The sequence below is a fragment of the Mytilus trossulus genome, chromosome 7 (genome assembly GCF_036588685.1).
Source record: "Mytilus trossulus isolate FHL-02 chromosome 7, PNRI_Mtr1.1.1.hap1, whole genome shotgun sequence".
In the NCBI taxonomy this organism is placed as follows: Eukaryota; Metazoa; Mollusca; class Bivalvia; order Mytilida; family Mytilidae; genus Mytilus; species Mytilus trossulus.
The window spans coordinates 20,723,697-20,736,901 of record NC_086379.1 but is presented as its reverse complement, the minus strand read 5'-3'; the positions used below and the strand labels follow the sequence as shown (position 1 = coordinate 20,736,901).

At 33.1% G+C, this 13,205-nt stretch overlaps 1 protein-coding gene across 5 annotated transcripts in view; it reads right to left on the bottom strand.

The window, feature by feature from the left end:
• Positions 1 to 13,205, bottom strand: part of LOC134724772 (uncharacterized) — a 44,504-nt gene that overhangs the window by 16,208 nt on the left and 15,091 nt on the right. For all 5 annotated transcript variants that reach the window (XM_063588006.1, XM_063588008.1, XM_063588009.1 and 2 more), the window contains exons 2-4: positions 11,660 to 11,881; positions 2,839 to 2,963; positions 1,792 to 1,963 (exon numbers count right to left, since the gene is read on the bottom strand). In XM_063588006.1, coding sequence (XP_063444076.1) covers positions 1,792 to 1,963; positions 2,839 to 2,963; positions 11,660 to 11,881 — 519 coding nt within the window. The remainder of the gene's footprint in view (positions 1 to 1,791; positions 1,964 to 2,838; positions 2,964 to 11,659; positions 11,882 to 13,205) is intronic.

The window sequence follows — 13,205 nt, the reverse complement described above, 5'->3', positions numbered from 1 at the left end:
TACTTAAATGATAAACAACATGAGCGCGACTTTAGATGAAAAAGGGGGCAATGAGGGTTCCAATAGCAGCAAAACAGCAAATTAATTTGGATTATAACAGATAACAAGGAATGGAAAAGGGACAAAAAACTGATAACAGTAAATGAAACATTATACATCTAGCCAATGTAGAGTAAAGAAACACACTGTTATATGCACAGTAAAACTCAGTTTAAATGATGACAGAGTCCGATGTCATGTTAGGTAACACAATAAATTTAGGAAAATAACAATGATACATAAATAAACAAAGGACTACTAGCAGTTACTGACATGCCAGCTCCAGACTTCAACTAAACTGATTGAAATAGTATGTCTTTATCATATGAAAATCAAGCACAATCCCTCCCCTTAAGGGTTTAGTATTAAACCATCATAAAACCCTATAAGTGAATCAATATTAAAGCCAACATATGTCTTCTTTATGGACCTAATACCAGTATCGTAACTATATCCCTTGTTAAAAGGTTTGGTCAGATTTTCATGTGAAAACCGAAGTTTTAAAAAATTATGTCAAACTTACAAATTAAACAAATATAACAATAAAAGATTGGATGTGAAATACCTAAAATCAGTCGAAAACTGTATCTTTTCCTTATAAGTCACAGTTTGACGTCGCGAAAATAACAAGTTACGTTAGCAACGTCATTACCTCCCCTGAAACTGTATTGTATGCCCTTAAGATGTTGACAAGATAACGTAATCATCTGATAACATATAATTAACTATAAGACACGAAAAATAATCTCTTTTATCATACATTTTGGTATTATGCTTCCTGTTAAAGATAGCAGTGTGAGTGTTAACTTTATTTAAGTCCAATCGGTAGGATAAATCTTTAATGTACATACTGACGTCATCATTATCGCAGTAATTGTTAAAAAAAATGTACATATTTCCTTTATTGTCTTTTGTTTGTTTAATTTGTAAGTTTGACATAATTTTTTAAAACTTAACATTTGTGCAAGATAGTACATGCAAATATTAGTTTGCAAAAAGTTTCATAATTGTTTTGTTTTCGTTGAAGTATGAAAATTTGCCATTTCCCATACGTTCATATTTGTATGAAAATGAAATTTACAGACATATCCGACAACCAGTTGTTTTTGCTGCCCCTGAGTTAGTAATTTTATGGAAATTTTGGAGTTTTTGCTATTATCTTAGATATTATTATAGTATCTAATGATATCGTATACTATAAATTATGATTTTAATCGCATTTTACATGATGTCCAAAGCATCAGTAAATACAGGCGAGCAACACAGGATCTTTAGAACCTCTAGTTTTTTTAAGTATAGGTATTAATTTTTGTTATCAGCATATTAAAATCACACTAAGTATTGTTGCACATTCACGGCTCTACAATCTGTCGATACATGTATCTTGACATTACACAAGGTCATGTTTTTCTTTGACTATTTAATACGTCTTAAAACGAAATCGTTTGGATGTTGGGTGTGTCCTGATTGATATGTTAGTCTTAAAAAGGGCGAAATATACCAAAGGGACAGTCAAACTCATAGATTGAAAATAAACTGAAAATACCATGGGTAAAAAATAAAAAGACAGCCAGACAAATAATAGTACACAAGACACACCATAGAAAACTAAAGACTAAGCAACACGAACCCCACTAAAAACCGGGGTGATCTCAGGTGCTCCGGAAGAGTAAGTTGCATGATTATTTTATGAATTGTTTTGGCTTTACATTAGCTGTCAGTAACTGCGAGTATTTTAAATGCATTACATACTGCTAACTATTTTATAGACACTGTACATCTCCTTTCCTTCAGTAGACGTAGCATTGCCACACAAGTCTCTACTATTTCCATCGCAAGTATTCTTGCAAGCACCAGTATTTTCTTCACTATATGTGTTATGCTGGTGAAAATTGACCAAAGGAATACAAAGACATTCTCTATCCTAAAATGAATCGTATACACATAATTAATAGTTATCAAAGGTACCAGGATTACAATTTAGTACGCCAGACGCGCGTTTCGTCTACATAAGACTCATCAGTGACGCTCATATCTAGATATTAATAAAGCCAAACAAGTACAAAGTTGAAGAGCATTGAGGATCCAAAGCTACAAAAAGTTGTGCCAAATATGGCTAAGGTAATCTATGCCTGGGATAAGAAAATCCTTAGTTTTTCGTAAAAATTCATTGTTTGGTAAACAGGAAATTTTTAAAAATGACCACATTATTGATATTCATGTCAACACCGAAATGTTAACTACTTGGCTGGTGTTACCCTCGGGGACGAAACGTCCACCAGCTGTGGCATCGACCCAGTGGTGTAAATAGTTAACAAAGGTACCAGGATTATAATTTAGTACGCCAGACGCGCGTTTCGTCTACAGAAGACTCATCAGTGACGCTCATATCAAAATATTTATAAAGCCAAACAAGTACAAAATTGAAGAGCATTGAGGATCCAAATCTAAAGTTATTAACATACTAATAACAGTTCAGATAAAGTTCATTCTCTCAACAAAAATCAAACGTTGGTTTGTAATTCATAGATATGAAAATGTAAAAGAAAAGTAAGATTATATCAAATAATAGATCGATTTTGTAAACAGTTAGAAAAAAATGAAAACATAACGTACAAATGTCGTGCGTCCGACGCGCTATAAGATACGCTATACCAGCACATATATTGATTATATTCATGACTTGCAGCATTACGCACTTAAATATCATGTAGGACCGAATGGAAAATTCCATAACGCTACAGAAAAATAAACACAAACATATTATTTTGAGATTCAATTGAAATTTGGGTAGCTTACCCTCATAAAGATATATTCTGTTTTATTCGGACAGGCCCTTGAGCATTTGGTGGCGGAATTGTCTCCAAACGAAAAGTTTCCACGATGAAATCCACTCTTTAGACTAGTATTCAAACTGAAGCATCCTACAAGAAGAAAAAAATATATCGTTGAATTCAAATTCAAAACATTTCTATAAAATTGGTAAAGGAAACGGCCAATGTGCTAAAGGTGTCATACCACCAATTAAAAAGTCCCGATCTGTTCAATCAAATTTTACAATTTTCAAAATTTATAAATATTTTACCTTAAGTTTAACTTCATAGATATCCAGGTATATCCTGAATCGTACATGTATCAGCTTTCTACATGCCAATTTTCAGATGTTTAAAATCATATAAAAAAGAAAAGGTCTTCCGAATAGAGGTACCACTAAAAATAACCCCTGGTTTTCTGGAAATCTTAAATTAGTATACTATGGAGTGCATTAATCCTAAATTTTGAATGCAAACTGATAAACAAGTAAATTTTAGCTCAAAATGGTTCTTTCAACAAAAGTTTCATTTCTGCCAATTTTTTGGTTAGTTTAAGAAAACAATGACATCAAATGCACTATTTTTTGTCCGAGTAGGCCTATTTTCACATACGTTCTAAATTTGAGGGAGTAATTGGTGGTATGACACCTAAAAAGACAACAACTCGACCAAAGAATATAAGACAGCACAAAGCCATCAATTAGTCTTCAACACAGATAATGCCGCAACCATAGTGGGCTTCAGCTGGGTCTTAAACAATAATGTATACTGGTTCACCGGAATTGATTCCACACTTTATTTATATAACATATAAAATAAACCAGCACAAAGGCTAGAGGTTCCTGAGTTTGGGACCGGCGCAAACATGCGGGGGTGGGGTGGGATGGGGAGGGGGATGGAGGAAATGAAGGGGTTAAACGTGTTTTTTGAGTTTGTAACCTCACCGTATACCTCTATTAATGTGAAATAAACATGCACACATTAATACGCAGACTAATACTAAGTTTAAAAGATATCCGAGGCCGATGTAAGAATAGATGAAGAAAAAACTAAGGAAAACGCCAATCATAAACATAAATTAACAATGGATGGCTAGCAGTTACTGACATGTAAGCTTAATTTGGCAAAAGAGTATGTCCTCATCATATGGATATCGAGCATATATTATTCCTGTATATATCTGCTTTATCATTAAATATAATGGGACCCTCTTTTAGAAAAATTGTACCAATTGAAACGATTCCCCCCTTTTTATCTTTTCTTCAACAGTAAAGCTACCCCTTGCCTGATGGTGAGTCCCTCATTTATGAGATATACCTCACTTGGATTTTTTTTCAATTTCACCACAACTATTCGTTTTATATATAAAAAAGAAGATGTGTTAATATTGCCAATGGGACAACTCTCCACAAGAGACCAAAAGAACACAGAAATAAACAACTATAGGTCACCAATGAACAAAGGCCATACCGCATAGTCAGCTATAAAAGGCCCAACTTGTGTGGCCTAGAATTTACCTTTATCACTATCGTTGTCTGCCTTTCTATTCCCCCGATTGATAAAAGAAAACATCGAAAGTTGACCGGGTCCGCCATTTTTGTCAATGAAAACAAATCACCAATGAACAAAGGCCATACCGCATAGTCAGCTATAAAAAGCCCTACTTGTTTTGGCCTAGAATTTAACCTTATCACCATCGTTGTCTGCCTTTCTATTCCCTCGATTGATCAAAGAAAACAATCAAAGTGGACCGGATCCGCCATTTTTTGTCAATGAAAACAAATCAGCGAGGCGCGATTAGTATATACATTTTTGCTCTTCAACTTTTTACTTGTTTGGCTTTATAAATATTTTGATATGAACGTCACTGATGAGTCTTATGTAGACGAAACGCGCGTCTGGCGTACTAAATTATAATCCTGGTACCTTTGATAACTATTTACTGTTCCATGTTACATGCTACAATAATATAATTTAATAATAGTATTTGCATTCTAATTTCAACATTCTATATAAAGGAAGTAGTTCATATATCTTATTTTCAAACTCTATATATCGTGATTTTTTTCATTATACAAATGTAGCACCTTGTGATACCATGTTACAGCAAATTGGTAATTGAGCAACACAAACCGAACAAAATGACCGAAAAATAGAATAATGTTGGTAACCTTCTGTTGTTGTCTGCTCTATGGTCGGGTTGTTGTCTTTTTGTCACATTTCCCATTTCCATTATCAATTTTAAGTTTCTCTAGAATGCCTGCAGTATCTACTCGAGTAATGGGATTCGATATTTTATTGATGACAGAAGACATTTTGAAAAAAAAGTTTTCTAACGTATTATCAAATGTGTATGTCAAACATTACCTTTAGATGTAGGTTCTTTCTATATGTATTAATTAAAGGTGAAATATAGCCAGTCCTAAATACTTTATAAGCCAGCTTTCACTTAGCAATGTAAAGCAAGGGAAAAAAAATTGTAAAAAGAAAGGTTTACTCTTTCCATAACCAAAATATTTGTTTCTATCTTTTGTTCGAAATGCTCAATACTTAAAAGCATCTACCTCCTTCGATTTATTTTTATTTTTGGTGTTTTAATGCAATTTGTAAGCACCGCCTTTGGGCTTTATCGTGGCGGCCGATTTTGTATTGTGAAGGAAGCCTAAGTGATTACAGTAGTAATTACTTAGACCACTCGGCCACCGAGGCCTAGTACATCCACCGAAATTTAGATCAAAGATACAACAAATACAGTTAAGAGTCATATCTTGACTCACATTCAAAAATTTACAATGATTTGTTGTTGGGAGGTTTAGCTAAATATAAAACAAGGTTCAATCCACTTTTTTTACCAAACAAATGCCTGTCCCAAGTCAGGAATTTGACAGTTGTTATCTATTCGTTTGTTTAAGCTTTTGATTTTGCAATTTAATTAGGGACTTTTTTTGCGCGGAGCTCAATATGTTTGTTATTTTACTTTTTTGAAAAGAGACAACTTTATGGCAATAGAGATTTTGACATCCCAATTGTGAACTTTCCATTTCTATGTAGCAACAACCAATTGGCACCTGTATACGGAGTATATATTTTCCAGTTGACACGATATTCAAGACCTTGTTTTTCCTATTATGGTTTTCTTGAGAGAGGGTTGCTGGTCACAAGTTAGCTAAGCAACACGACGGATGCCGCATATGGAGCAGGATCTGCTTACCCTTCCGGAGCACCTGAGATCACTACTAGTTGTTGGTGGGGTTCGTGTTGTTTATTCTTTAGTTTTCTATGTCGTGTCATGTGTACTGTTGTTTTTCTGTTTGTCTTTTCATTTTTAGCCATGGCGTTGTCAGTTTGTTTTAGATTTATGAGTTTGACTGTCCCTTTGGTATCTTTCGTCCCTCTTTTAGCTATTTAACCAAGAGTTCAAAGTGGTGAAGTTGAAGTCATTCCTTTGTTAGTTTTACGGAAGCCATCATCCCGAATGCGACCTCCCTAATAAAACTTTTGTAATAACACGAGTAACACGTCGGATGTCATATGTGAAGCAGAATCTGCTTACCATTCTGGAGCACATGAAAACATTCCAAGTCTTGATGGGGTTCGTGTTGCTGAGTGTTTAGTTTTCCATGTTGTGTTTTATTTACCATTGTTTGTATAGTGGTCTCTTTCGTTTTAGCCATGGCGTTGTCTGTTTGTTTTCGACGTATGAGTTGAAATGTCCTCTGTTTTTTTTCTATCCTCTTTTAAATCCTAAATATTGTAAAAAAAAGAAGTTACCTCAAAATTAAATATCGACACAAAGCTTGACATCTTTGAAATTATTCAATTTTGCCATTAGAAAAAATGGAATAAATATTGGTATGTGTGAAATTCAAGTGAATTTGTATCTCATGTTACAATGTTTAACTCAAGAATGTGCACAATCAATGTTAAATTTAGATGAAATTTAACATAATTTTTACATTCACTTTGATTGCAGATTTTCAATAGAATATGTGAAACATGTAATACGACTAGTTAAGATGCTTACTACACAAATCATGCAAATTGTGATATAAGCATGAAACTTTTTAAGAACATGCCTTTAGGTGTATTTTATCATAGTAAGGGGATAGTCAAGTAAAAAATCTATTCGATCATTTTCAAAATGCCGTTGTTTAGTTAAAACAATCGAATGTTTGGTCTATTTTGCATACATAATGCTTGTAATTTATAAGAAAGGTACTAGGTGAAGTGAATGAAGATTTATTTGTCTGGCTGTTGTAGTAGAACATCATTTCCGTTCAAATTAAGATCGATGACTTACTTCCGGTTTTATAAATAATTAACATTTGTTGAAATCATAGTGCTATGATAGTAATTAATTTAAGTCATGGAGTCGTACTTTAATCGTCGACAGAATGTGTTAATGCAAGTGAACAGAACCTAGGAGAAGGTGCATGATCACCTGCATGGTGTACATATCGCATGGAAATAAAATGATACTGAATAAACAATCTTGGTAAATGAGAGCAAACTTTTAATTAAGTTGTATCACATACAAAAAATTGTTATACAGCTGGTAAAAGGATAATCACTCGGCCTGATTATCAGAAGTGTTCGGATATTTAACTCACACAATATTTGAGTTATCATTCTATGGTTATATTGTTGATCACTTTATTTTATAAACGTAGTAAGTCATGAATATAAAAAAAGAAGATGTGGTATGATTGCCAATGAGAAAACTTTCCACAAGAGACCAAAATGACACAAACATTAACAACTATAGGTCACCGTACGGCCATCAACAATGATCAAAGCCCAAACCGTATAGTCAGCTATAGAAGGACCCGATATGACAATGTAAAACAATTGAAACGAGAAAACTAATGGCCTTATTTATATAAAAAAAATGGATGAAAAACAAATATATAACACGTAAACAAACGACAACAACTGAATTACAGGGTACTGACTTGGCACATAATGTGGCGGGGTTAAACATGTCAGCGGGATCCCAACACTCCCCCTAACCCGGGACAGTGGTATAACAGTACAACATAAGAACGTTTTGAGAAAGTTTAATGATACATTATTCAACATGGGTGTTGTGCATCTCTTAAAATCAGATACTTGAAATATTTGTGGTTACTCAACTGGAAGAAGCTGTAATTGAACGTTAAATGAATGATGTCGTTTGCCTTTTTCTATTTTAAGACAAAGTGTTTACCTACCACAGCTGCGGTCGACATCATAGACCACAACCTAAGCTAAATATATCTCTAAAATCACCTTTCATTTACCATAATCTCTATTTCTCAGTATCAAATGAAAGAATCATGTTGGCGTAAAAAAGGGTAAAATAATATACTCTTCAAGTTTACAAAAATCTAAAACGTAATCTAAACTTCCTAATGTTTTCATGAACATAAAACCTGGATATCTTTCTAAAACAACTTGCATTCAAAACAATGACTATTTAATCATGAATTGACAGAATAAGTATAAGTTAAATACGGTTCGGTTGACGGGTGAAGATATTACATGATTAAATATTAAATGGTCTTTAGCCTAAAAGCATAAACCCGTAGAGCTAGGGGTGCTGAATCCAAGAACACATTGTTGTGACAAATTCTATTAATTAACTTATTACTACCATGCTAATCGTAGTCCGAGTAATCACAAGGAAGCGATCACAATTATGTTTCTCATATAGAAGTGCAGCTAGACGGGGATGTGAGTCGAAACTGAAAATCAGCTCAGATCTGATGTTGTGGTTTTGGTGATATCTCTATTTAAGACACTACAAGTAAAAACACATTGGGTTGCATTTGAAAAAAAATGGCGATGGCTTCTGATTCGCAAAATTGATCAATCTCCTGGTCTTAACTCAGTAATTTTAGCCTTTTCAATATGTTGATTGAATGTGACACTGTTATTACTTGATAAAGAAAAAGGAAAGCAGTCAGCATACATGGCATAGTAGAAATGGTAAATAATTGATGAAGTAACCGAGGGGTATGGACGATTGCAAAAGAAATTTGCATTTGGTCAGTAAAGCTTATATAGGGTTTCTGTTGTGATTTTGTACGATATTATAACAACATTTGACATCAATAAATCTTGCACGCGAATTAAACAGTATGGCACTATTCCAACTAACAGAGCGTCACTGCTTGAGCACATTTAACGAGCTGCACATCAAGTTGGTCATGTTTGTGGACAGGTATTCATACATAAACAATATCTAAGCGGGTGGATGTGGGATTTGTTAAGGAGACAACAGATGGGTTTTGGATACCCAATTTAAACAATTAGTAGACATTGCTGCAACAGGAGGTATACAATTTTGATGTTAGAAAACTTTTTCTTGAAGATGCACGTGTTATAGGGCTGGTCTGAACTGTACAACATTGTGTTCCTGTAGTTGTAAGAACGAATTACAATATTGAAAAGGAATACATCATTCGAGCTCTCTGTATATCTTAAAAAATAATCTATCTTTCAAAAGACTTTTTCATCACACATCTTCACCTCCATTCTATTACTCGATTGCATGATTCTGTACCACCGTAACCGGAAGTGGGAATTTATTTTTTCAATTTCTGTCTCTTTTACATATTTGCAGGTAATTTTAAGTTGTATTTGAATAGTTTATATACGATCTATTTGGTTAACAGTTTGATTTAAAAAAATTCCGACATAGCTAAATAATAAATTAATTAACTTATTACTACCACAATTTGATATTATTTAGTATTGTAATTTTCATTGTTATTAATAAATGTTATATCTACATTACAAACCTAATCTTGATTTCTTTCCTAATTCTATTCTATATTTTGGGGAAATTTTTAGAAATTCAAAGGTGACTTCACTTAAATGTGTGCGTTTATCGATTTGGCTAACGCGGCTGTGAATTTTTATATGCTGGTTAAGGTTATTTATTTATTAGATTTTATTTTATAGTTATTCACCGGTTTTATCATTTTTATCTATTATTTGGTCAGTTTATAAACAAAATACTGTTTGCAAATGTATGAATTATTCTAAATGATAAGGATGTTCTCATCCCAGGCAGAAACCCAAGCCGTATTTGGCTAACCTTTTAGAACTTTTTGTCCTCAATGCTCTTTAACTTTGTACCCTTTTGCTTGTTTTGTGCGTTCGAACATTTTTCATCAGAACGTCACTGGTTAGTCTTGTGTGGATGAAACGTTCGTCTGGCATTATTAGAATTTAAACCTGGCACCTTTTTTTAGTTATTATTCGTGTGTTTCTCTGTCCTATAGGTTCACCCATTTATTTCTATTGTAGTCCTGTCATGTAATGTTGTCATTTTAATCTTTTATTTAACATTGGCATAAAAGCGGGAGGTTTGGCATGCCATAAAACCAAGTTTAACCCACCATTTTTTTAATTATTAAAATCCCACAATTTGAGTTTGAAACACGGATTTGTCTTTTTCTTAATCGGTTGTAGAATTTCGAACAGCGGTATACTACTGCTGCCTTTATTAATTTTCAATAACCTTTATCACGTTAAACAAGTTGTAAATCTTTTTTCAATCACTACTATTGAGTAAAATTATGTCAATTATAAATCCAAGATGGCTACCGTGAAACAAAATGTTGGCTTTCCCTCTGATATGCTTAAGGACACCATAAAGAACGTTTATGCAAAATCCTATGATTGTATAACCATTTGCATCAGTACTTAGCCGCCCCACAAAACCTATAAGCTGTTACAAAATGTTTTAAATGTGGGTTAACATTTATTCGACTTGAACACCATCATATCTTTTAACGTGGCTTTGAACACACATTTGTAGTTGCCAACCTCTGACAATGAAAAATCATATCATGACATGACATGTCAAACAGTGTGTCAAAAGGGCCTGAAATGGTGTAATTTTAAATCTATACCATAATCCTATATCATTTATATATCAAGTTAAATCATGCGGGCAGTGCGTCAATTGAGAATGCGCGAAAGCGTATCAGACACGGATCGGTAACGGTCTCCAAAGTTTTCCCACAAATTGGCCTTTTCTGTTGAAAAAAAGATTGTTACAAAGACAAATTTAGGAAGTACAAAAAAATGAAAATAAAATTTGTACATCATATCACAAATATTTCCGACTTTGAAAGGAGTTGCGGTTCGGTGCAATATTATATATCAGTACAGTTGTTAAGTAATGACGAGAAGGATATTTGTTAATCGACTTTAATTTTATTTACAAATGAATACGGTGTTGGACAGCAATTGTTATCTTCTAAAGGGTTAAGTTGCGTTTTGTTTATTTGATGTTATTTATAAAATTTCATACCAGCAAACGAAAAAAAACCAACTATAGCTATTATTTGTTGCGACAAGTTAATTAAATCGAAATCTTTAACAGAGAGAGACTTTAATAAATATACTCTTTTCGTTTGACATTTGGGATTTCCGATGCATTACATACAGTTAAATATATTCAAAACTGGTTAGAGAAGTTGTACAACGGATTATTGCCATTTTGGGTTTAGACATATTTGGCGGTATAACGGATGGAGTATAGTATCAAGAAATTGTTGATTTTTCAGTTCATCACAGATACTCACAGTGACTACAACGCACAATGTATAAATAGCAACTATACATACGAAATTATTTCGATCAGAATGGGGGCAAAACGCTTATTTTTACTTTATTATGACCTTAGTTAGTTGTATCATAGACAATCATATCTCATATCCTTATGTTATCTGTATACTTATATTAGACTTATAATCCTTTTGTGAAGCTTTAAAAGTATTGATGCAACCAACAAAGTACCATGAAATCATTACCCATGTTTCCGATGACAGGTGATCTTAATACGTATCCATAAATCCAATACTCTTGCCTCCCGAACTTCGGCTTATTTATGATTGTATCTGTGAAATTAAAGTCATTACATGAATCAGGCTGACAGTAATTAGACAGCTGATGCCAGTAGATTGAATCGTTACAGGAACCAAAAGCTTCTTTCCATTTTGATTGACCAGCACTCACTACAAGACTCAGTTGATCTGCAAAAAAAAAATGTATTGTTAGGTAAATGTGTATTGCAAATGCAGATTTTAATAACAATTGATATCATGTAAATTTTGCAATATACAATATAAAACACCTACGACTCCAAATTACAATTTTAAGAAGCTGTTTGAATTGCGAACATTTTTGTTCACATGCTGTTATAAACTCCACTATATTTTAATGTTCTTTTTTTACATAGTATCGTTAACTATTTAACTTCAAAATAAAAGTTAGTCTAATAGTTAGATCTAAACATTCTTAATACTTATCCGTTTCTTTGATGTATTTGAATTGTGTTTCCTTTCATAATAGCAATATTTCTCCGAAAGAATCAAAATGACCTAATTTAAATATCAGGGTTATATTATCAAAAATCACATAAAGCAAACTAAAACTACAAATTTCTTATGTTTGACACCATTTGTCATACACTATGGTCACCAACGATAAAAAAAATTATAAGTAAGTATCAGATCAGTAGGAAGTCAAAATCAAATACAAATTTGAAAAGAAGTAATTAGCAAAATTTCCAACAAAGTTCTGTCGAGAAAATCTAGAGTGTTAAGATTTGAATGAAGATTTATCTTTTAATATTATGTCAATATTGTGATAATAGTGGCTCGAATGTTTGTTATTTACATTTCCGAAACAATAAGGATATTCAAGTAATTTTAATCGTGTTCATGTCAAGCTCATCGGAACTTTTGTTTTCGAAGGTACTGCACGTCTGCCATATAGTTAAACATAATACAACGCAAATCAATGATAGATGTGTTTGTGTTCTGTTAATTTGTTCCTTTTAAAAATGTTACATCCCTTAGATGGTGTAAACGTCCCCATAAAACGTGTATGGTGTTCTGGTGTATTTTATATGGTGCAATAGTGTAAGGTGTATGGTGCTATGGTGTATGGTGTAAGGGGAATGGTGTTATGGTGTTCAAGGAATGGTGTGATTGTGTAACGTGCGATTTGAAATGGTGCGAATGATGGTGTACGACATTTCATTGGCTGAAAACGAAGTTCTTTTTATTTCATTTTTTCGAATTGTAAACATAAACATTAATAATAATCTTAATATTTGAAATTAATTTGCATTATTTGAATTTCATATCGTGAAGATATAATGGGGAATGGTGCATGGTGTAATGTGTAAGGTGTATGGTGCAAAAGTGTAACGTGTATGGTGTAATGGTACAAGGTGTATGGTGTAATAGTGTTTGGTGTTAGTGGGAAGTTTACACCTTCCAATGACTGTACACGATGATTACTGCTGTACCCATATTTTGACTATTGTATTTATTATGCCTGTTTAGTTCA